Source organism: Myiozetetes cayanensis, unplaced genomic scaffold (assembly GCF_022539395.1).
Source record: "Myiozetetes cayanensis isolate MyiCay16 unplaced genomic scaffold, myiCay2020 scf9, whole genome shotgun sequence".
In the NCBI taxonomy this organism is placed as follows: Eukaryota; Metazoa; Chordata; class Aves; order Passeriformes; family Tyrannidae; genus Myiozetetes; species Myiozetetes cayanensis.
This window is the reverse complement of record NW_026088185.1, coordinates 22,153,350-22,179,232: the sequence shown is the minus strand read 5'-3', so window position 1 is coordinate 22,179,232 and position 25,883 is coordinate 22,153,350. Positions and strand designations below refer to the sequence as shown.

The 25,883-nt window shown below is 40.1% G+C and overlaps 1 protein-coding gene across 1 annotated transcript in view; it reads right to left on the bottom strand.

Moving 5' to 3' along the window:
• LOC126652910 (secretory phospholipase A2 receptor-like) overlaps nucleotides 1–25,883 on the bottom strand; it is a 106,912-nt gene that overhangs the window by 26,886 nt on the left and 54,143 nt on the right. Inside the window, exons 31-42 of the mRNA XM_050340134.1 lie at nucleotides 13,654–14,028; nucleotides 12,506–12,679; nucleotides 12,087–12,251; nucleotides 11,396–11,506; nucleotides 9,780–9,920; nucleotides 7,998–8,186; nucleotides 7,205–7,362; nucleotides 6,227–6,337; nucleotides 4,906–4,994; nucleotides 4,383–4,555; nucleotides 4,017–4,213; nucleotides 2,563–2,705 (exon numbers count right to left, since the gene is read on the bottom strand). Coding sequence (XP_050196091.1) covers nucleotides 2,563–2,705; nucleotides 4,017–4,213; nucleotides 4,383–4,555; nucleotides 4,906–4,994; nucleotides 6,227–6,337; nucleotides 7,205–7,362; nucleotides 7,998–8,186; nucleotides 9,780–9,920; nucleotides 11,396–11,506; nucleotides 12,087–12,251; nucleotides 12,506–12,679; nucleotides 13,654–14,028 — 2,026 coding nt within the window. The remainder of the gene's footprint in view (nucleotides 1–2,562; nucleotides 2,706–4,016; nucleotides 4,214–4,382; nucleotides 4,556–4,905; nucleotides 4,995–6,226; nucleotides 6,338–7,204; nucleotides 7,363–7,997; nucleotides 8,187–9,779; nucleotides 9,921–11,395; nucleotides 11,507–12,086; nucleotides 12,252–12,505; nucleotides 12,680–13,653; nucleotides 14,029–25,883) is intronic.

The following is a 25,883-nucleotide window of genomic DNA, read 5'->3' as shown; positions in this document are numbered from 1 at the left end:
AAACCTCTGTTCTTCCGCCTGTAAAAGGCTACTGCACTAGCTAAATCACATCCTGCTAATTACATACTCTTGAGTGGAAGAAAAGAGAAGCTGAATTAATGCAATTACTACAGCCTGCATCTCAGCTTTATTGCTGTTTTAGCCAGCACGTTAAGATCAGTTTTTTCTTTCAAACTCAAGTATTCATGAGGCTTTCTAGATTCAGAATAATTACAGCAGCAGAACTGTTCATATAAAAGGCAACTGATTTCTTTCCAGTAAGGTGTCCTCACTGAAATGTCATTTCTAACCAATCCAAGGTATTACTCTCCCCGTGTCCAGCACTGCTGCCAGCTATAAGCTGCAGAATGCTCACAAACTCAGTCCTAAAAGAATGGAAGTAACTGAACCAGATCTGTTCTGCCTGTATCATCATGTCCCTTCAAGTGAAAAGAGGTTCTCTCCTATTTCTTCCAGAGGGAAGGTTGGCAGGCAAAGTTTATTTTCCTTTCCAATGGCAATAGCCTGACTTGGCTGGAGCAATTCTAGCTCTTATTTGCCTCTAAGGTGGAATACGAGTAAAGAACGGAATGGACTAGGCAAGCTGCCCTTTTCCTGGTGAACCAAACTGACTCTTGCTAGCATTTAAAAACAAATAATTCTCAATGAGTCACCAGAGAACCTGTGCAAGGGGAAAAAACCCGAAATCAAAAGAGGTGTGGCTCCTTCCCCAAGCTGAAATGAATGCACTGAATGAATACTTAAGGTCAGAGTTTGCACTGACTAAATACAGGGAACATGAACAAACTGCATGCCAGCGCACTCCAGCAGCTAACCACATCTAACATTACCTTAGGATGATTTCTCCCAGTTAGCTAAGTTATTTGTCCTTGGCAAAATAATTCACTTGGTTTCCTATCTCCTTTCTCAAATGAACTTAAGTTTCAGACAAACTACCCTTGACACTTAACCTCCAAAGTATTTTACATAACCACCACCTCTGAGTAATTTAAAAGCAAAACTATCTTCAACAATTATATTATATAAACAAACAAATATCATTTAAAATACTTCAGGCAATATCAAATACGTAGTACACCAGTTCAGAATGAAGTGAAAAAAAAGTGCTGAAAAAGCAGTTAGCTTAGATGAAAATACTGTGTTTTTAGTTATATTTGACATGTGCAGTCACTGCAACACTGACTGCAAAGTCGATTTATACTGGGCTCAATATATCGCCCCTTATCTTAAGTTCTGGTAGAATAAAACTGAAGTACTGGGACTTTCCTTCTTTCAGTTCAAGTTTTCTAAAGTATGGGAAGTGCAGGAGCATTGTGTGTTAGCTGACTTCCTGGAAAGACAGAAGTCTCCATCTTTAAACTCCTAACAAAAAAATGGTCCTTAACTGTAATTAATACCTCAGATGGTCTGCAAGCTGAAAAGCAGTTCCAAGGACTTGTAGGACAATTTCTCTAATTATTTTTCATAGTAGATTAGGTACACTAAAACAAAATTTGTAATTGCAAAAGTGTCTAATAAGATCTAAGCTATAAATAATTTCTGCATTGATTTTTATTTCAGGGACTTCAGTCAGTTTAGCAAAGGAACCACAAGTGGCTTTTTCACAAGCAAAACTATCTATATATAGAGCATACAAGTTTGTTTTTGTCTCTTAACATAAACACTGAGTAATTTTCATGACTTGTGCACTTCTAAAAAAAGTTTACAGTCTTTTCAAGAAGGCATCTCTTCAGTCATCAGGTTTTAAAATTTAATCACAGTGTTGTGTGCTGGCAGCTTCTGATATAATCCTCATTTAGTCTGTTGATGAAAAAATTTAGATCACATAACTGGCTGCATTTGAGTTTAAGTTGGCAAAAGTTCTGAAAAACCGGGCTGTCAATCAAAAAAAACATATTACACAAGGATCTGACATCAGACCAATGCCTAATAAAGCTTTGCAATGACAGTTCATTTCATTAAAAAGAGGTTTAAACTCATAAATTATGTAGCATTTAATTTGTTGATACCAGAAAACTCAGCACACCCATCTAATGCCCATATAGTGTTATTGCAATCATGCCAAATGGGATCTGTGCCAACCAGATTGCTGGACACTACATTATGCACATTTTCAAAATATAGCACCCAGTTTAGTCAGGAAGCATGAATAAAATATTTCATGAATAAAAATGAGATGTATCTGCAAAACTGGAATAATAACTTGTCTCTTAAGAACATATCAGTAAAGAATAGGTACTAACTACCACCTTGCTGTGCCAAAATTCAGCATAAAGAAGGAAATACTTATTATAACAACAGACTTAATTTGGTTTGAGTATCTTCCATTATATACATTTCTCTTTTCCTGTGCTGCCCTTAGCAATGTGAAATATTTGCCCAAGCTGTATTCCCTTGACATTTTCCAGCAAGGCAGTTCAAATACCACATCTAGTTGTTTTTACTGTGGGAAACACAGTTACTGCACACTGTCTCATACTTGCCATTTGGGGTCAGCAGCATTTGCGATCTACTGCAGAAAGCAATGGAAATCAAAATTTTAGAACATGGCTAGTTTGTTACCTGATCATTTTTCTCAGGATAGAATGAAGTGCCTTGACTTCTTCTGAGTGACTAAAACTAGGCAGATGGCCTCCAAGTGCTTCACAGAACCTTTCTGCCTCTTCCCAGGTCCTGGTTCGCAGCACTCTTTCACTGTGGAAGAACTTCACAACAGCCAAACATCAGAGCAGAACATGACACAAGTGACAGCATTTTTAAAACACTCCTGGTACTACTCAAACATGATCACCTGAGATCCCAAATCAGATCACCTGATTTAATAACTGGTATTTCCAAAGGGAGAGAACTTCACTTTTTAATATTTTTTTTTTCCTGTTTGTTTGACAACAGCCTGACTCTGAAGTTTAGCTGACAAAATTTATTTCAAACTCAACATATTCCATATGACAGACTTTCTGTGTTTTTCTTTACCAGAAAGATTTTAGAAAACACCACCCAACTCATTCCAAAACTGCAAGTCAAAGTGTAAGTTTTAAGGGATGCTGTTCTTTCAAATTTATCATGAACTGTAAAGCCTAATGTTCCCTGAAACTGGGCTCACTTGGATGCTGCAGGTGAAGGAGTTCTTTGGCATACACTTTGCTACCTGTATGCATCAGCATTGCAACTTTGGCTCATACACCTCAGCTAACATTTCCACTTGATCCCCTTGGCTTTAGTCCAAGCCAACTCCCATCAGCTAGATCTCTCTGCACAGACATGCTGCATTTGGTCAACAACAGTTCTGGAGAATCTGCCAGGGCCAGCTGTCATGTCCATCGGCTATGGGACAGCTATGCTGCACATCAGCTAGACTTATCCCTTCAGAATGCTTGCCCACACCCTTGTTATTCAAGTTGGGTTTCCCCACTTTGCTACATGAGCTGTTTACAAGAGACAGTTCATTGTAAACACTGAGTCCAGAAATAATGAATAAACAACCCAATGAACACTCTCAGTTTTAACTTGATTTCACTGTTAATAGGAGGGAAAACCCTGCATTTCTAAATATAAACTTGTTTAAGCCATTCCATCTAACAGTTCAGCTGCTTACTTCCTCACTACAAAACCAGTAAAACTCCTTGCTCACTACAAAAACAGTAAAATGCAATTGAGGCTGCACTTTTTTTATATCCATACTCATACCAGAGAAAATACCACCTCTCCTATCTATACTGCTAAGAGTATAGAAAGGAAAAGAACAAGGGCAGGTGATGCAAAGTGCTTTCCTTCCCTATTCAGGTGTCTCTGCATGCAAGTTGGCAGCAGGCTCTGATAAGGACACAGCGCCCTCCAACAGCAACAGACCCCTGAGACAGCAGCACAGGGCAAATGCTGCAGTCATCAACATCAATTCCCCCTCCTGGTGTAAAACACCTCTAAGACACACTTCAGAGTAGCTATGCACCACATAATCACACAGTTGCTCCAAGACAGTAACAAGCAATTAACATCAAACAGGAATAACATTTTACCTTGTAGCAGGCAAGGCCGGATCCATTGTGCCACCCAGGGGGACAGGGATCAGTTGGCTTTGGGAGCACTTCTGGCTCCTTGGGCTGCCCAATATATTTTTTGCAGATCGAAAGTGCTTTAGTGGTTTTACAGTCCTTAGTTTCCCACTTTCCAAGAGAATTTCCATTGGACATGGCCACACATCCTCCTGAAAACTCTAAGATTAAAGGCATGAGAAACATATTTAAAACCACTGGCTGGTTTTCCCCAAAAAACCTGACATGCTTGTGACTAACTATTTTATTTCATGCCTGGAGTTCTGTAACATGGTACTTGCTCAGTGTAAAAGGATAGTATTTTTATGTATTTTTGATTTTCAAATTTACCTGGTTGCAAGGAATTCCAGTTAGTGTATGTCACAGCTTCCGTTTTTTCCCCATTCACTGTACCCCAGGAATATATTCCCGTTTGGCTAATATCCTGCAAACCGGTCCAGAAGTACTTTTCGTCAACTTCAGTGTGTTTTCTCATCAGACTGTTTATAAATTCTTGCTCAAATCTGAAAATTGGCAGATTGGTCTGAGTCAATATTTGAAAGATATCTGGAACTATGACAACTTGAAAACTAGACGTATTACTACATGAGTCAGTTCAAGCAGTTGTCCAGGCAGTCCCTTATTCAACATGGGGTCTGCAGCCTGGGAATTCTCATGCTTCCAAGAAGGTTCACACTGTAGGTTTACCATTGTCACACCACGGAAAACGGTTTTTGCTAGTTCTCAGCACAAGTAATTCTCTACCTACTTTTTCTTTATGAATCATTAGTTACCATACAAAGGTTTTAATCTCTGATTTCTTTCTCCAGGATTGTACTGTTAAACCTGCCTGTAAGTTACAAATGTGCTTTACCTGTTCATCACTGTAAGATTGCACCGTGTTCCAAATGAAACTTCCGTTTTATCAATCCTGTAACAATAGTTCCCATGTCTCTCCCATCCCTGGTTAGAGAACAAAAACCACATTTGAACAAAACAATCTAACTTAGGCATTACTTACAGGAGAAAATAAATCATTGCCAACATTGCTGATGCCACAAGCTGGCACATCATAAACAAGAAAGAAATGCAGTGTGTCGCAGCATGTCACATACAAGGTCCAGTATCATCAACTCTTCAGATTCACAGTCATAAGAAATAATGCAGCCACAGGAATAAAATACACCACTGTTTTAGCTTGCCTGTGTAGAGTCTTCTGACCACTATGTGCATTTACAGAGAGAAACACAAGGGCAACAGCCTAGTCCTATTCAAAACAATAGGAGTTTTCATGCTGTTCCACCAGGATTCAAACAGAGGAATACTAAGAGGGCATTACCAATGTTTCTTTACTTCGGAGAAAAAAAGGATGAACTTACAAAATTTCTCTTTTATTCAAATACTTCTCCCCATATTTACACTGAAATTTCAAGGCACATTAATGTGTTAACACTTTTCTAGCCTACCAATGCCACTGGTGTCTGAGCAGCACTAAAAGCTGTAACTCTACATGCTAGAGGTCTCTGAAAAGACTGAAAAATAGCCCAAGGCTGCACAGGAAGAAAGATAAGGGGTAAACATTTTTCCTGTTGTAAGTAATGTGCCACACAAGACTGAACCAAGTAACTGAAGTAGCTAGTAATACCATCCTAAGCTTGTTCAAAAGACAAGAGACTTCTTTTTAAGCCTTATTTATGCTAACACGTTATACCTTAAAAAAAAAAACCACACAAAAGCAAAACAACCAAACCCCTCCCACCTTTACTCAAGTCACAGAACAAAAATAAAAGCCTAGTGATGTGTAACAGAAACCTAATCTCAGTTAACAATCTTTGCATATCTTTATATTGCCAAGTGCTTATCTTAAATTTTAAAACATACTTAAAGCATAAACCACAGAACAAACGGTGTTATCAATAACACTTCCAATTTGTTTTTTCAAACAAATAAATAAAACACAACATCTCTTGGGTCCAGGCTCATAATACTTTCATCAATAAACAGACTGATAATACTTCCAGAGCCTGTTTAGGAGAATCTAAAATTTGGCTCATGCTATACACATGTCCAGCTAAAATGTTTCATAGATTTTACTGAACAGACAAGAATGAAATGGAAGTAGAGGAAGTAAGTGCTTTTATGCAGATTTTAGGCTTTCTGAACCAAGTGACAGTAAAAGAAGTACAGGCTATTACCTCTTCCAGTGAACATCTTTCATCTGATTTCGTTTCATTCAGAATCTCTCCTTTTTTCTTGCAAACATATTTCAATTTTTCTTCACAGGATTTCACTCTCCACTGTCCCAACTGTAAGAATGAAAGGAAAAAAAAATTTTAAATTCTCACATCTTTCAATTTCCATGTTTGTAGGGCTGAGTTTCCACAAGGGCAAAAGCCAAAATGCCTCTACCATAAATATTAAGGTGAGATGCCCTGGGTTGTGTGCATAGGCACATGTTTGGAAGGAGAGAGAAAGCTGGCACGTGCAGAGATGGGAGGGTTCTGGATCACATCCAAAAGGGAAAGAAAAGGCCAGGGCGGTGCCAACTCAGATCAGGAAGGGAATGGTTGCAGGAGGTCTGCTCAGTTTGCTGTGGAAGCAGCTCAGACACAGCTCAGAGAAGCTGAGCACATGAGATCCAATAACTTGCCCCACTTTTCCACTGAATCTGGATAGGATACAGCCTGCTTCCCACTATCTCAGTGACCTCCTTCCCTCATCCACTCCTTCCTTCTTCTGTACTGTATAGCCTCAGTGTCTGTCCTCTCCTCTTACCAAGGTATCTCACTACCCATGCTCAGATTGGGTGGCCCAAACTGGTCCTGAAGATGACTGAACCCAGCTTTTCCTTTCAATAGTTTGCCCCACCTCCTTTCTAGCTCTCTGCCAGAGACACGCAAGAATACATTAACCCAAAATGCAGAGGAACAAGGACAACTGTTTGGCCAACAGAAGTGACAGTCTCAGAGCTGTGAGTCATTTCTTCCATTCTTTCCAGTACACAGCTACCAAGCTTCTGGTTAAATAATTTAAAGCAATTTGCTTGTAGAAAAATGGTTATATGTATTTTAAAGATTATTCCAGAAATAAGATAAGTTATCTGCTTTATCCCCCTCCTTGACTTTCACACACATCAATGTCACCTCTACTAGGATGCAACACTGTGTTCCTACCTTGCCTGAATATGACACGCAGTTAGGAGTGCTGTTAAAAGGAATTTTTGGTTCATTCTGATCCCAGTATGTGAAAACCACAGTCGAATGATCTGACCATTTGAACAAGGTTGGCACATCTTCATTCCTAAGACCCATCCACGTTTCTTCTTCTGCATCTGTAATTTAAAATCAGGACAACACTGTAGTTTCAAAATAATATTCAAACTAATAGGACAGGAATGTGACATCAGCAACATTAATTTTTTTATCACTATACTGTGCTGATTTTTTTCTCTTACAGTGAAAAAGGGTATTTGAGATAAGCACAATGTATTATTGTTTCTTAACTTATATTCATGCCTATAAGTGAGTTTCACAGAGAACATAACTAAAAGGAAAAAATATCCACAAACAGAAATAACAGACACATAAGCCAAATAAAGCTCAATCAAATTTAATTTTACGAGTGTAGGTAAAGATGTAACACAGTGATCCAGTAGTCAAAATATTGACCCAATTATTTACTATTGTCTTTGAATTAGGAAATTAAACACAAAGTATTAAGAACCTAGAAGTAAGTTAGCCCAGTAAATAAATAAATAAATAGACAGATCAAACCAAAACAAGAGCTAACATAGAGGGCCTGGATCTGAACAGCAACATTCAGCACCAGCCTGAGTACAAGCTCAGAATGAACATCTGCATTTAAAAGCAAGAGGTCATGACAAGCTTATGCTAGAACATGGAAAGCAGTTTGGAATTTATGGTGCGCACCACTTAGTGCTTGACCTTTGCAACCATCTCAACTCACCATTATGAAGCCTTGTAACAACCAGTTCAACATCTGCTAATGAGTGTATGCTGATGAGGTTACTCTTATTTGCTTTGCACAATTCATCTGCCGTGCTCCAAGGTGCCGGGTCATTTATCAGCATGTAGCAAGAGCCATCGTAGGGAAGCCAGCCCGAGTCACAGCGAGTATCCAAGTGTCTCCAATCCTCTAATAATGAAGAGAAATGGAATTAGAGGCTTTCGTTTTACTTCGGGTAGGGCAAGGGGTTGGCTTTAAATCCAGCAGCACCCTGAAAACAGCCAGAATGCAGCAATCAGAACGTGTTAGCATCTCTTCAGAGCTAATCTTTTAAGAAAGGGTCACAGTTTAGTCAAACAAATAGACTTCAAAGAGCAGCACCATGAGGACGTATAATATTTTGGGGCCATGAAGTAGGCAGAAGGAGAAAGAAGTTAATGTGAGTGAAAGTAAAGACCAGAATGCATTACATTAGGTTTCAGCCTTAGTGTAAGTGAAAGGTTCAAAAGTAATTGTAAGCAAGATTTCAAAAGCAATTAAAGATAAATCAAGTTAAGTCATTGCAGGATTGCAGCACACTTAGGGTTGTTTTTCCCCTCAAGATATTAAAGAATTCAAACTGGTTTTGATGTACGCTGAAAAGGTATATACTAATAGCCCTTCTGGTTCAAAACACACTATAAACACTCCAATCACAGGAATTGTGTTTTTTAATTAATAATACACTATATAAACACTGGTAACAACTCTACATAACCCACTGAGGAGCAAGAGAACAGATAAGAAATATTAATTGGCAACTAGTTTTCAGGGGATCATTTGAAAATTTGAATCAGTTTAGTTAAATTTAAACTGATTACTACTTTTTCCTCAAAGGCACACACCTTCCCAGGGGGAGCTGGAGAGAACATGCCTTAGTCAGAGACAGTCCATGACACTTCCCCCCTCCACAACACTGCTTCTTCATCCCTCTTATCCCCTAGTCCTCCCTATTATCCAACGACAATTACCTTCCAGTAAAAGTTTTTGCAGAAGATCCCTGCAAGCATGAGCCTTGGAAATTAGGTAAGCCCAAAGCATGCATGGAAGAACAGGTCATAGACATGGGAAGAGTTGGACATTTAGGTGAAGGTAAATGTCCAGAAGCATAGAAGCAGCTCCCTGTCACAGCTGGACACTGAAGGACTGTAAAAGTGAGTGTGGGTAAGGAGAAAGGAATAATTATCTCGTAAGAGCTGTTATGGATCCAGTAAAGATTACACACACACACGGCAAGCTACCAACTCTTGCACTCTGATTTCGAGTGCTGGGCCAGATTTCAAAGGATAGTAAGGTTATTTAACTACTTCTATTTTAATTCAACAGAGTTTGATCCAAGACCCAGGTAAGTCCCACTTTATTTTAATACCCATCAAGAGTGAGAGAAACAGGCTTGAAGCGAAGATCGAAAGGTTCAAGGTGCAACTGCCAGTTCCAGACCTCCAGCAACGCAAGAAAGAAGGCAAAAGCCATGGAAGAAAATGTGATGAAAAGGGCAGGACTGTGCTACAAAATGCTTTATGTGTGAATGAGAAAGCTGCAAAAAATAAAAACTGTTTGTGATGCATCATCTTGACACTGGAGAAACAGAGCTTGCTTCTGCTCTGCTAAAAAACCCAAAGCTGTTGCGAAAATGTTTTGGCAAAGATGCCTATGAAGGCTTGGGGAGGGAAAAAAAAGACTCCATAAGTGAACATTATACTCACATTAACACACAAAACTCAAAAATGAAAACTGTCCTACCTGGGAGGCTTGAAACTTGACTGAGTGACTTCTTGCAAGTATATGGAAGTTGAGTCCCACAGTGGTAACTCTGCCACTGACCTGAAGCAGCATTCATTACCACACAACTTGTCCCATCCAGTGGGGACAAACTCTGCATATCTGTAGACAAGAACAAATAAAAACAGAACAGCATAAGTTCTAAAACAGTAAGGCAGTAACTGCTTCACTTTACTACTGCTTTTCAATACAAGAATAACACATCTAACAGCAACTTGTATTTGAAGAAAACTTGCATCAAATGAAAACACCTGTCCTACCACAGGTTCTGCTGAAAGTTTTTTCTAAGAAAGTTTCAGAATCAAGGAATCTGGACTTCTTTTCCAATGTTTAATCATAGAACCAGGAGGAATGTTGTAGTTACAATACAACAAACCCTCGGCTGAGCACTTTCCCAGACTAGAAATATCTCAGGGGAGAACTGTTTTTGCAGCCCTCAGTTTCCTCTGGCAGTTCCTTTGGCAGTCCCTTCCCCAAACACAGCTCCGCACTTTCTCTCAATGCTAACCGTAACCCTTACCTTAACAGAAATTTTAGGTAAGGCCCCAAATTACAAATATCACAGAAAATAACTTCTCTTTTTTGCAGTCTCCACCTTCCCCTGGAGCCCCTTTCCTAAAGTAACTTTTTGGCTGTGACCTACAGAGAGCACCCAAGCTCTCCCTGTACCGAGTACAGTAAAGTATTTTCACCAGAGCAGTAAGTACGTATGCTATGACTGCAGACTAAATCGTGCCACTGTAGCTCAGGATAGTCTTGCCTCTAGCTCTGCATTACAGTCCTGCAGTGTGATCATAGTTCCAGAAGAAGGTGCAGCCAGTAGTACAAGCAGCAAAGTTCTTAACCTTTCCAAAAGACAGACCACATTTGGAAAATCTCACAGAAATTACTTAGTAAAGCTTTCAAAGAAGTAACAGAAACCACTTATCAACTTTTCACAGAACTCCTGTTGCAGTACTATTCTAGATAGTAAAGGGAAAAAAAGAGAAAATCACTTAAAAAAGCTCAAATTCAGCTTGAGTGACAGAACAGTATTATCTTCAGTATTCCCAACGATTATTTCTCCAGGATTCTCCTATATATCCATGATGTATTTGTGCGAATATTACAAATTCATTCTGAAAATTCCTAACAAACAAGAGTCTCACCAACCTTACTAGGATCTTTGGAGTAATTAAAAAAGGTTTTTCAAAGGTTTTATACTCCTTTCATCTTCACCTTGAAACAAATTTAAGTAACCTTAAAGTTTAAAAACAGAAGTTAAGCTTCTAAGTAATGTCAGTCCTTGCACATACACCAAGAGTCATAATATCTGAGGAAAGTCAATGCCATTCTGTCAGTGGGAGGAGAAATTTAGCAGCTAGGAAAGTTGTGGATTCTTTACTAAAAGGGACTTCAAAGATACTATTTAAGTTTTACATTTTTAGAGATTTATTAACCTAATGAGCCACAAATATAGAATGCGAATAGAAAGATTCACTGGCTAGGAGGAAAAGATGCTTCTGAAAATGGAATGAGAAGGGGAAAAAACCCTGTAAAATACTAGTTACTGTTGTGAATATTGTGAATATCAGTACCTGGATGCCAGTTGACAAAATTCAAAGGTTTGTGATCTGACCACTGCCAACCTCCAGAAACGTCCAGTTGATTTAAACCAATCCAGAAGATCTCAGCGATGTCATCCTTGGCTGGAGATTTTTTTTTAAAGAAAACCATTAGTATAAAATGCTCATCTTTTATTGGTCTCCTTGAAATTAAAAATGTGATCTGAAATAGTAGGCATTTAAGAAAAGAAAGATTGCTACTGTAATCGGACGTGCAAACTTTCTGGAACTGATGAGAAATTCATCCACACAAGCCTTCCCTGCCAATGCCTTCCGATGTTTTTCCTTTGGTTTTACAGTTCCAGAGGCACATGGATAATTCCTCCAGGCCAAGACTGAACATCAGTGAGGACAATTTCATAACAAGTGAGTAACATGCTGCTAAAACACCAACTGTCATTCTGGTCCGCATTTGAGATTCTGGGGACATTCCTAATTACAAATATGAACAACTAAGCGCTACAAGGAAATCATACAGATAAATTTAAAAAACACTGTAAAGTGAGATCAGCACCTCGGTTTTCCTACATAAATGAAAACCAAAACATTTTAAGTACAATGAAGTTTTAACCCAGAATTTTAGGATAGAAATTAAAATGTTGACTCCGCTTTATGTTACTTTATCAAGATATCCTAATATTCATATGTGAATAATTACACCTACCTTGTATGTAACTTAATTCAGATGCATCTTGGATGCTAAGTAAATCTCCTCCTTGCCTTTGACATGAAATATAAGCTTCCTTCCAAGAAAGAGCAGACTGTGTATTAAACTGGTAGCAATTTTTAGACCCTGGATCCTGTTCCCAGATATCATGACAGCCATCCTCTGTTTAAAGGAAGCAGAAGGTACTTGTAACTACAACTATACAGAAACATTATGAATGTTTCAAAAGAAAAACTTCTGAATATTGAAGGTCTATTGATTTTTATATCAGTCATCAAAAATACTGCAGAGTAAATCAATGCTGCAATAGAAAAGCTTTTATCCAGCTTAACAGCAACATGGTACACCAAGGTGGAGCCCCACATGTGTGAGGTGATAGAATGCTTTTAGGATCTTCATTTAGAAACCCAACGTGCCTGGTTGTAAGCAGATTCCCCACTTTCCATCACGAGCGTAATCTTCAGATGTGGCGCACCATTTCCCACCCGTATGGGTTTCATCCTGAATGCAGTCATGATGCCATGTCTTATTATACAGAAAGGGGAACTCGCAGGGTTTTCCATATGAGTTGCCATCTTTGGTATAAACCTCTGCAGGAAAAAATAGAAAAAAAAAAAAAGTAAATATAAGTTGCCTAGGGATGGAAATGGCAGCGAAAATGTTTCTGCTTGTACAGACACAGTTAACTTAAAACCATGCAAATCACACTTGTGGTCTTAAAATACTGTATCTTGTTATTACAGATAATATAAAGCAATGCCAGAACTGAAACAAATTATACAAAAATATTTTTCTGTACTTTTTCTTCTGCGAAACAGCAAAAAGTTGTTTCCCCCATCCTGGTAAGTTAGGGATAAATTCACTGTCCTACTGAAATCTTGGTGGTTTGCACAGAGTCCTTCAGAACAAGGCTCTAGGAACCAACACACACAGGAAGGGGAAAACTTATCAAATTGGAGCCTACTGGGCTCTTTAGACTGGCCACTTTGAACAATCCAAATACAAAGAAACTTCTGCCTTTAAATATGGTAAAGCAAGTTTTCACCACTTCTTCCAGCAAGCATGAGATTTACGATGAGACTGGCTTCCATGGCAAGTGGACAGACCATCACACCAAAGTGAATGGATTGCTCCTGACAGTCCAGCAGGCTGCGAGCTAGCAGCATGTTCTGGACTTGACTGTACAGCTACCAGCAAAGCAAATATACTCAAACCCTCCTAACAGCAAAATTCCTATCGTGGTGAAGAGAAAAGTGGCAGTTCTGATATAAGGTGCATGATATTTAATAATTAAATATGTTTGCACTCAAATATGGGGGGAGGGATTTAAACCTGCAAAGAAAGTCACTTGATAACACAACTTCTGCAGTTGTGCATGGTTACTTTTATTAAAGACCACTGAAGTTTCATATTTCAATACTGGTGTCTCTCTATGGCCAAACATTCTATTGCTTTACTGATCAGTCTTTTCACACAATTAATTTCAATAACTTATCAGAACAGACATACTCAAAAAGCCCTTAACAAACAAAAAATCTCCAAACCCCTGTAAAAACTTACTTACCGTGGTAAGGGTACCGACATATATCACTGGAGGAACTGTTGCTTCTCCACTGGTCTGTTGCATTTATGCTTGCAGTCACATAGGTATTCTTGATAGTCACTTTGTACTGAGATGCACCAATGATGGAAGCATCAGCACATCGCCACCACAGCATTAATTCTGAGTTACAATCAACCATTTTCAGGCGAGACACTGATTTTGTGAATATATCAAGTCCCAGGCACTGTTTGGACCCCAAGTGAAAGAGGCGATTCTGGGATACCCATTTCCATAAAGCTTCACTTGTCTCCCTGCAGTCATCTATCACTATCCATGAGTTTTTAACTTGTATGCACTTGTTCTCTTTGTCGTGGCGAATGGTAAAAGCATCATTGCCTGTATAAGAACAAAAAAAATATCCACATATGGTTATGATTCAGCATCATTTTCACAGGGAGCTCATTTTTAAAAGGGTAATCACATTCTGAGAGATGCTGCCAGAAAAGTACAGCAACTACTGTTCATACATTAAACTACCTCTTCCATATAAGCCACATTCAGTACATTTTAATCTTCAGTGACTACTCTTTGCTTCCAGGGAAAAAGAGCTCTTTCAAAGTCTTTATAATATAGAGAAGAGACAAAATGAGACTTCTAAGTTCAATTTTATTGATGACAATACTTCCTTTTTATTTAAGATATACTGATTGGATGAACCTCTGATTATTTTGCAAGCTTAATGGGTAAAGAATCTGGTCTTCATGCCTATCTGCAAGTGCAGTTACACATTGCAGATAACAAAACATAACTAATAATAATCTTCACTTAATAAGCACTTTTTTTTTTTTTTATCTGGGTATCATGTATGATACACAGCATGACAGGTTAACATGTGAACCAGTTTGCAGGTGCAACTGCAGTATTACTACAAAAACTGGCACTGCTTTGAGGAGAGGGTTTTAGAAAGATTATCCCACCAAAGATTAGGAGTCCCAGTTTAAAAATTATATAGGCACCTTAGTTTCATTTTCAGTTGCGATGAGTTTCATTTTCAGTTGTGACGCAGTATGTCATAAGAAAAAAAAAAGGCACAGTATATAACTTAAAAAAATATATGGATCACCCTACTCTTACAAGCTAACACATCTGCCAGTATAACAACACTTCTGACAAGTGGCAGTAGGTTTAAGCTAACCATGAAAAAAATGACCTAAAGTTATTTCTATACCACAATAAAGATGGCTTCACAGTGCAAAACTTTTCACTGATCCGGCTGATATGGACCTTGGCTGTCCCAGACCCACAAAGCTACTTCTCTGCTGCTTAAATAAGGAATCTGCTGAGTAGTGTTTTGTATTTAATAGCAATGCACTGTCAATCACATTCCTACTGCGTTTTTCTATTATGAGTTAATAATAGGTTTGGCTGAACGGCAAGGAAAATATTCAGTGATGTTATGCAGTGAATTTTACCACTACTTCCCAGTATACTCATGAATTTTACCCTGTGTAAGTGCCAAATAGTATCTTAATAGTACTGAGCTGGTCACACTCTAAAGAAAAATCTCTAAGTCAGACACCTACTCCAGTGACTTTTTCTAAATAGCACATTTCAACCAACTGTCCTTGTCAGCCTACTAACTAAGACATTTTAACAACCAAACCCACTTTTGTGGTATCTTTGAAGTGTGGGCTTTTCACTATATCTGCTTTTTGCTATATATGCTTTTTGCTTTTTATTCTCCCCTCCTGACTTTTTTCCTTTTTCTGATTTCTCGTGAGAAGCAGCTGAAAACACGTTACATCTTCTTTCACTTCTTTCCCCACAATCCTCATGCTGATGTCAAGTAGAAAACCACTTTTTAAAACTTCCACAGAAAAACTGCTGGTGTTGTCTCACCAGATCTCTCTGTACAGCGATTTCTGAATACCCAATTAGTTCAGTTCGACACTCCTGGCCATGAAGTTTTTCTTGACGTCTTCAGCTACAAACCCTACCCTGTTACTGTCCTTAGGATATAGAAAATACGTAAGCTGCAACTACTTAGTGAGGAGCTCAATTTGTTTCCCAGTAGCTCTCACCGAGCTATGGCTTTGGCTTACAAGAATGTGCTCAACGTGAAACTTTTCCACCTGCTTTCTGTGGGACAGTGGAAGTCTCCCTCCTGTCTCTCCCCGCGCACAAAGCGGCGGGACGCCCTGCCGGGGACCGGCCCGGCTCCGGGTTATTCCTCTCCCCGAGGTGTTCGGCCAAAGGCCGCGGCCCGGCCCGGGGCGGCCCCGGCCCCCCGGGCACCTTCGGGAACGTGGCAGCCGAGGCCGGCGGAGCAGCGCCGGCTTTCGCGTGGCCACGGGCGAAGCGCACGGTCCGTGAGGGACATTCGGGGGTTCCCTGCCTTTTTCCCTATTCCAAGTAAGTTTCCCCAGGTTGTTTCCACTCAGTTGGACGTTGCCGCCCGGCGGACCGGCCGAAGCGGAAGGCCCGTCCCAGCGCCGCCTCGCCCGCTCCGCCGCCCGCCGGGGCGGAGAAGGTCCCGCCGCGCCCCGCCGCGCCCCCGCGCACCGCCTCCCCCTCGCACGGCGGGCGCCCGGCTTACCTGCGGGGACCCCCCTGGCCGCGCAGCAGAGCAGGAGCAGGGCGAGGCCGCATAAGGGCAGGCGGAGCCCCGCCGCCCGCGCCATCGTCCCCCCGCGGCGCGCAGGCTGCGCGGAGCGGCCGCGCTGCCGGGCTCGCTCTGCCCGAGCGGCGCGCCCCGGCCCCGCCAGCGCCGCCCCATTGGCCGCCCCGCCGCGCGTCACTTGTTGCCAGGAGAAAAGTGGCCCCGAGGTTGGGGCGAGGCGGGGCTCGGCCCCGGCGGGAGCGGGCTGCGGGTGGGGAAGCCAAGCGCAGGGGAGGGAAAGGGGAATCGCAAGTGGAAACGTAGGGGTAAAGGTGAAGGGGAATTGAGGAGAAGGAGGAAAAAAAAAAAAAGGAGAGAGAAAGAAAGACAAGAAAAAAGAAGAAAGAAAGAAAGAAAAAGTGAAGAAAGAAAAGAAAGAAAAAGAGAAAGAAAGAGGAAGAAAGAGAGAAAAGCAGACTGAATTGTCATGAGCTAAAACTTAAAAAAAAAAAAACAACAAAAAAAACCAAAAACAAACCACTAACTTTTTAGAAGCTCAGTTGGGGAGAAAAAAGGTAAAGTGTGAGTGTTAGAAGTGCGGAAAAGGAAAAAAGTGAAGAGGATATTACAAAATTAACAAATATACCAAAGTAAAGTATCATCTAAAATTGTACAAATAATACATTTTTATAGCATCACACTGTGATCCTCAACCCCCTCTGGCTGAGGAGCCATGAGCTGTCAGGCCTGGTGTGATCACCATGATGCCCTCCCCAAGGCAGGGGCTGCTGAATTTCCATAGGGAAATTTTAGCAGCTAAAATTGCAACTTTCTGACCCGTCCCTGCTGGGGGAGATGGAGGGAGGGGATGAGACTGTGCGCAGTTGAAATAATTGTCACTGACAAAATTTTGGTGCTTGCAATAGGAAGTTACAGAAACCAAAAGTAAAAACACGAAGATGCCAAGAACCAGTTGGCCTGAAGGAGGAAAAGAGAATGAAGGGAAACTGACAGGAACTATAAAAGAGAATGAAGGGAAACTGATAGAAACTATGTAAAATAAAATGTCTGTATTATAGCTGCGTGCTAAGTGATTTGGTGCTAAGTGATTTTGGTGATTTGGCTGTATAGCTCGAGCCCCAGCTGTTTAAAAAAGCATTTGCTAGGAAAACCTATTTTGATTAGACTTGGAGGAGCAATTGTTCAGGGAAGGAAATACTAGGTTTTCATAAAGATGGGCAATGTAATGTGCAGTCTATTTTATATGTTTTCTAATGTGCCCATCATGTAGGAATCTGGACATCTGGCGACACAGGATTTGAGGGTATTCCAGGCTGGGAACTGAGTAGAAAAACAGTGAAGAAAACCAGGCACTTGCAAGTTAGCAAATGGAAGTTGCTCCTGCTGGAAACAACACAGCAACACCTGGCTGCCAAGGCAGGAGGTATTTGGAAAATTGGAAATCAGGTTCAGGAAGAAAGGAGTCCATAGATGCAGTAAAATTCAAGCTGTGCTACCAGAAATAGTTCATTTTTGGTAAGAACAAAGCTTTAAAGTCTTCACACAGAGTGTGAGGCAGAAATTTCCCACTGGTTAGCTCATACAAAAGCAAGCTATTGAAACTAAAATTAAAAACATAGTGGGATGATGTGTCTTTTTTAAATAAAGCATCATAACAAGAAGCAGGTGTGAAACCTGCATTCCCATGAACCTTTCCAAATGCACATTATTATCAATGTAATAACTGACTGTCCCAGTTTGGGTATGGTGAGTAGCAGATTTTAACTTAAACTAATAGGATGCAGGGCATATTTACTGAACCAGCAATTGTGAAATTAAAAGCATCCTACTTACCAAACGTGTTAGCAAATATGTGTATTAATAGAGGGGAGGTTCTCTTAAGATGTAATAACATACGTAACATATGTTCTCTAATATGTGCTTTGAATCTGAGGTCCTTTTTTGTTTACTGGTTTATAAAATACCATGCTTGATAATACACAGTCAGACTCTGATCATGACTCAAAAATTAAATAATACCCAAGGATAGAAAAAATGGCTGTTTGCATTGGTGCCTCTTGGTTTCAGTTCTGTGTGCATGTGCATGTACTTAAATTCCGTCAAACATATATGTAAGAGGACAAACATAGCGTAAAGCCTTGGTGAGTCCACCAACCAATCAAAATTTTGGAAAGAACATGCAGGAAAAAATGAAAGTCAGTGATATGAATGTCAAGTGATAGCTCATGGAATTCTAATACAATTTTCTGTTATTGAAAAAGTTGCTTTGTACTAAAGCTTATCAAAATTATAACAATGCCAAAGCCTACTTCTTAAAAGATTTATCCCTAGCTTTATCAATGAGGCTTCTGAATTTAATGTGAGCTTCACAGCAGCATTACTCACAGCATAATTGGTGAGCAATTTCTGTATTGCAAGTCACAAACATGATCATATCCTCATGAATACTTACAACTCACTTCAAAGCAGAGCTAATGGCCAAACAAATATCAACCATGCCTACAGAGATAACAAAATACAGAATTTCACATACAAGAGAGACTCAACCACAGAACTGACAGTAATGTACAGCAGCCAAGGAGACTACTTTGCCTTTCCAGTCAAAAAGCTTTTTGAGGTGCCAGCATCATGACTGAGAGCCTTGTATTTCTAGCAGGAGTCTTTGTTGCTTATCAACAGATAATTTCTTTGACTTTATGCCCATGTGTTTGTAACAATAGCATTACCTGAAGAAAGTGTCAACACTTGTCTATCCATAAATCTCCACCCCATCTCTCTTCTGCTCACCACATGAAATAGACACTTTGCATAAGAAACCTTCCTCCTTCTTTTACAATCAACACATGGTAATCCAGTTTTACTGGCTAAGTTGAGTGGATCTACGTGTGCCAGTGAGCACAGAGGGAATGCTGGAAAAGCAAAAAGTTGTTACCTCCAGCATCTTCCAAGAGTGGGAAGAGATTCTGGAGATGGCAACTTCTGCTTTTCTCTGCTTCCCCCAGCAGTGACTTTGAAACTGGGACATCTGAACAGTAATTATCTATTACTTTTTTCACCTTGCAACATTGGTGCTTACAATACCAAGTCCTTACAGGGAAAAAAACCAACAAACCAAACCCAACAGCAAAATGACAGTTTACAAGATTACAGGAGCAGAGTTATTTCCTGAGGCAGAGAACTCTCTCGGAGAAAATGATGGAGCCCACAAAGCAGCCAGCAGACAAAGATTTAAGCGCTACCTGGACTACCATAAGTCCATAAGTGCTACCATAATCACAGCTAAAAGCCAAATGATTCTTTTTTGACAGATACACAAGTTTACTCTGATTGAGTTGTTCCCATACATGGCCATGAAAAACATCACTAAAATTCGAAGGGGAGGTGACAAGCATCCAGCAACTGGTTTGGATAGAGGCTGTATCCAAAGAGATCTTTAAGCAGTAACTTCAACTTAGTTTTGCATTAACTCCACCTGTACAGTCTTTTCTTCATGGACACTTACATTATTTGTTGGCCTGCTTTTTTAAGAAATGTTGAGATCTTAATTAATTTTCAACATTAAAGAATGTTTTGTTTTTAGCAAAAAGGGAACACAAAAATGTTTTTTCTCTGTTGTTGCTCTGGATTTCCTCTTTCAGTGGCAGCGCCCTAACTTTTCAGCATGTTACGAAACTGTTGTATTGCACAGTAAACTTAAGATGCAATCACATGCTCTCTCAGCTGAGTTTTTATGTATTTCTTACATCTCTTCTACAGTATCTATATGAATCCTTGGCACGAGTTCCAAGGTTTTGAGGGTTTTATTGCATTTGAAGGGTTTATTATTGCTAGGGACCCTTACATTTGACATGTCACCATTCATAATAAATAGGCTAGATGTTATTATAGCGTTTGAGAGACTTCTGTTTCTTTCACTGCCCCAAACGTGGTAGGTAACTTTCAGAAATAACAAAAGGACCTTTATTCTAATACTAACCTCCTTTTTTACTCAAATGTTACAGTGGCAACTTGGGTAGTGCTGCCTCCGGTTCTGCCCTGATGCATATTCAAACTTAGATTAGACAAGGCCCACTGAAATACCAGAAACAACTGTCAGAAATAAGACAAAGAAAGGAGTGCGGGCACATCCACATTGTATCTTTATTGATAGCGGGGAACGTCTTTCTCTGGATGTTGGTTTGGCTTTGACTCCTGCTGGGATCTTTGTGTGCTCCTGGAACAATGACAAAATAATATAAACAATACTTCAACATTGAGAGAACTGCTTAAAATTTAAAGTAGTAAACGATACTCTTTTGCAGCACTTTAAAAAGGGGTCTCTGACACCTGTACCGTGCAATTTTAACAGAAATTGTGCCTCAGTTTAGTTGCTTTACTGGCAGAATTAATATGCTCAATCTCCTCAAAAGCTGTTTCCTGTTGTCACTGTGCCAGCGTGGGATTATTACTCAAATTATGATTGTGGAAGCTGGAAACTCAGATGATATTTTGTACCTCATTACATTTGTTGCAAAAAAAATGCTTTAAAGGGATGGTTTAAAAGAAAATGAGTTATAACTTGGAAAACATTTTTTAAGCAAACACAAAATAATTCAGAAGGAAGAGCTTCCAATTTTAAATTAAAAAGCTTTTTTACTTTTTTGAGACATACAAAGCAGAACAATTCCCTTAAAGTGCTGGGGAAGAGCCTATAGTTCTGTGTCTCACTTTTTTTTGGAGCTAAAATTCATCCAAGTCCAATGGCACTCTCCAAAATGCCCCCACTACCTTATGTTTGATCAGAAAGAGGCAAACTTTCAATATGTACGAGAAGATGGTTTAAAGAACAAAATTCCAGATTGATCTGAACTTGGAAGCGCTTTTGAGATAAAAAGAGCCTGTATGGAAAGTGTGGACTCACTAGGGGCTAAGCTGCTGGCATTTAAAGGTTGTGATTGATTAAGGTATACACTGGAGAGCAGCAGGTGTGGAGAACACACAGTTCAGTTCAATATCCCATCAGCAAAGGCTTAGAAATTGTGCCTTTCTGAGTGCAGGAGAGGCCAGAGAGAGGAATGGAAAATAAGCAAAATGCATTTCCAATGGGAGATGAAGGAGGAAACAAACACTGGAACAACACATACTTCTAATACAAACGCTAAAAATCCAATGAATAAGTGGAGGGAAATCAAGTGTCTAGTCTTATGTGAAGAGAATGACACGCTACACACATGCAGGAAATAGCAGAACCAGAATATAAAATATACAGAAAAAGTAAGAGTCACCTCTGGTGCTGATGAGGTAATGAAATTTATTACTGAGATCTTATAATCAAATTAAATTAACAAAATAGGAACCCAGCAGGTGACACAGAATGCCAGTGGACTAAAATGTCAGCTTTAAGCAAATGTCCTGATTCTGCAGACTGTCTGCCTGACCAGGAGACCAGAGAGGGTATGCTGAGAGAGATCAGATGGGCAAAGGGGGTAGGAAATACAATCAACAGTGTACTTCAGGTAACCTGCCGTTGTCTGGACACTGCAGCATTTTTGTGCAATACAGACTACGTTAGACTCCATCAATACTGCTTCACAGAGCAGTAGGACAGGGAAACCACAGAAGAGATGCAGCCCTTTGTTTGGTCCTTATTTATGTGCAAGATCTTGACCTACATCTTCAGCTCATGGTTTCTGTTCTTGTGTTTACATTCAAAATTCCCACAGGACTGACAAAGGCCATGCATTTACAGCAGTTGCACCCAGTTTCAAACGGGACAGAGACAGCAATGAGAAAACTTGTGAAGAGGAAACAAAAAGGAGCTGCTAGGAACAGCAAAGTCTTAAAGGTGGAGCTGAACTTCCTGAAGGATGCATAGCACAGCATCAGTATATGCCATCTACTAAAGTCTTGAGAACTGGCAAAACAAAGTGGGCACTAATAATCTCATCCCAGGGTAGATTATTAGAAATCAAAAGTCTTCTCCAAATGCAAAAACACAGAAAGGATCATAAACCAACATGTTAAAGAAGAACAGAGGTAAAGAACAATAAAAAAGTGTAAGCAGCAACTAGTAAAAGGAACCTCAGCTAATCTTTCCTTAGATGCGTCAAGACCGAGAAGCACACTGGAGTCTAACAGCTCAATGACAATGCAGAGTAAAAAAGAGGAGGCCAAAACATTTCCAGGGAAGCTAAATGGTGTATTTGCATGTGTTCAGTGGAATAAGCAGACAATTCCCATACTTGAGCTCTTCTTTTTGGTAGTCAGCAGAAACTTCTCCTCAAAGTATGCTAACTGGGAAAGGCATCCAAGGTAGGCAGAGTAAGAAATCCCCAGGCATCTGAGCTTTCTAAGCAAGTGCTGAGCGCCGAGAAAGAGCAGATCTACTAATGGGCCTGCCTTTCTCTTCACACTTTCTATGTGATTGGAGTCTGGAGGGTGGCAATGTGACACCAATCTCTAAAAAAAATTCCAGGGCAGGAAAGAGGCAATAGTATTGAACAATAATAAAGGCTGGCAAGCCTAATATCTGTGCCAGGCAAAGCAGGAGAAACTGCAATAAAGGATAGAATTTGTGTGCACCTGGATAAATATGATATATTTGGATAGTGCCAACGCATCTTCTCTAAATGTAGTATTTACCATCTAGGCCTCTAGACAGGTTTTTGATGAGGTCAGCAAGCACACAGAAGTGTGATCTGGCTGATATGGTCCACCAGTTATTTTTTAATCTGGATAAAAGCTCCTACTGGGTGAACAAATCAGCAGGCGCTCCTCACAGGAACTTGCTGTTTGGATTTTTCTATTGATTTGAGGGGGCTTTGTTGTGTTTGTACTTTACTCATCATTTCTGTGAGTGAGACTGAAATAGCTTTTGTTATTACCCACAGCTTACATGAACAAGAACTACCTGTCTGTGACTCAACACTCACACAACTTAAGATAAAGTTTGTGGGTGGACAGTGCATATAAATGAGTTTATAGAACAACTCTCTGTGCTTGACACCACAGGTAAATTAAGGAGAGACTATGAGAGTATTGCTATCAGCTTTTCATCACTGCACAAGTACTGCTGGTGAGCTGGTTTCATGTGCTTGACACAGAATACACAAGAAAGAATGTGAAAGATGAAGATAGCATAGAGCAGCACAGATCCCTTATGACTCAGATCTGCAGTGCTCTGCACACGCACCAACCATTAATAAGCTTCTAGGTGAAATTTCTGAGTAGATTTTAAGCTATAAAGGCTTCACGATTTGGTCACTTCAGAGATCACCTCTGTGTGTGGCATGCTTCTATTGTGGAGATCATGAGTCATGTCCAAGTTGAACGTGTTCCTCCTTTAAAAAGTCAAAGACTACTCTCTTTCCTTTGCTGAGGCTCTCAAGGACTAAGCCTGCTCTTTATGGTAGCCTATGGAAGACATTTAACAATGCTGCATGAGCACCTCTAGTTATATTTTTAAATGTCAAAAAAAAGAAGGTAGTAACACTGTACAAACAGTAAAATACCTAAACAGTACTATTGTCACTCTTTGATTTGTATATGTCTTAGTTCTCAATATATCTAAATAAATCACAAAATTATAAAAAAATGAACAGAAGGTTGTAGTAGTGAAGTGTGTGTAGAGTTGTAGTTAGCTATCTATTTTATTGATGCTTACTTAAAAAGTCCTATTACTTTAGGAGTGCATCTACATTTATATTTCTTTTTGGAGGCAATAATATGCCCACAGTACTAAACCATCAATTTTTATATATATTCAATTAAACAGCAGCACTTCATTTTATGAAGTCCATAAGTTTCTTAAGGAATAACCTGAGCTCGATCTATCATGGGCAGTATTTAAATGCCCCCATAGGAACCTGTGGACCATAAGTGAAGTCCCATCAGCATGCGAAAACTTTGGAAACATTAGAAAACTCTTTATAAACAGTGAACCTGGAAGAAATATTCAGATGCTGTTAAAATGAATAGAAGTAACTAAGTCAAAGAATCACAGGGTCTGTAGAGATCATTTAGCACACCACACCCCCTTGCTTAGAGCAGAGTCAACTAGAGCAGATTGTCCAGGTCTGATTCATGTTGCATTTTGAATATCACCACAAATGGAGACTTCTCAACCTCTCTGGACAATCTGCTCCAGTGTTTGGTGGACACCACAGTAGAAAAAAGCTTTTTCTTCTGTTTAAAAAAAAATTCCTATAGATCAGTTTGTGCCTATTGCCTCTTGTTCCTTCCCTGAATGCCACTGATTAGAATCTAGTTTCATCTTCTTTACTCTCCCCAACTTTAGATATTTAGATCCACTGATAAGATCTCCCTGAGCCTTCTCTCCTTGAGCTCTCAGCCACTCCTCACATGACACATACTCCAGTCCCATAATCATCTTTGTGGCTTTCTCCTGGATTCAGTCCAGTAAAACCATATTTTTCCTGCACAGGGAACTCCATAACTAGATCCAGCACTCCAGATGTGTCTTAATGCTGAGTAGAGGAAAATTATCACCCACCTCAACCTGCTGGCAACACTCCTCCTAGTGCAGTCCAGGGCCACTGTTGCCACAAGGGCACATTGCTGGCGCATGTTCAAGCTGATGTTCACCAGGGCTCCCAGCACCTTTTCTGTAAAGCTACTTCCTAGCCAGTTGGTCCTCAGCCCCTAGTAATGCTTGGGGGGATATTACTCAACATGTGCAGGATTTGGCATTTCCCTTTGTTAATTTCCATGAGATTTCTCTTGACTGATTTATCCAGCTTGCTAAGATCCTCCTGAATGGCAGCACAACCATCTGGTGTATCAGCCACTCCTCCTAGTCTTCAGCTGTCTGCAAACTTGCTGAGGTGCACTCTCTTCCATTATCCAGGATCATTAATGAGGGTGCTCAACAATATTAGTCCCAGCATTGATCTCAGGAGTACACCATTAGTGACTGGCCTCCAGCTGGGTTTTGTGCCACTGATTATAATCTCTTGAGCCTGGCATTTCAGCCAGTTTTCAATCTACTTCATTATCTACTTGTCTAGTCAGCAGTTAGTTAATAAGGATACAGCCAGCGATGAAATCCCTGATAGAGTTAAGATAATTAAAATCCTCTGCTCTCTCCGCATCCAAGCTAGTCATTTCATCATAGAAGGCTATCAGATTGGTCAGGCATGATTTTCCTCTTCATATATCCATACTGATGACTCCCAATGGTCTTCATGTTCTTGATATATTTTGAAATGGTTTCCAGAATTATTTGCTCCAAAACTTTCCTGGGTATCGAGATAATGCTGATTAGCCTGTAGTTGTGGATGCAGCCCACTGGGTCCCATGGACTTTTTTGTGTCCAGCTTGTTTAAATGTTTTGATCTTCTCTACTGAGGCTAAATCTTCATTGCTCCAGATGCTTCCCACTGGTCTCTGGGGGCCTGGGATTCCTGAAAACAAATCTTATTAGTAAAGACAGATGAAGACGACATAGAGTACCTCTGACTTTTCCTCATCCTGTGTTACCACCATCCTACTCGGCACCAGGTTCACATTTTCTCTAGTCTTCCTTTTCCTGCCAATACACTTGCAGAAGTCTGAATAGTGCAGAGCTATTCATGTCCTCACTTTTCTCTAAACTGTGTCAAAGCACTGTTCCCCTAGGAAAGTTCCCAGACAG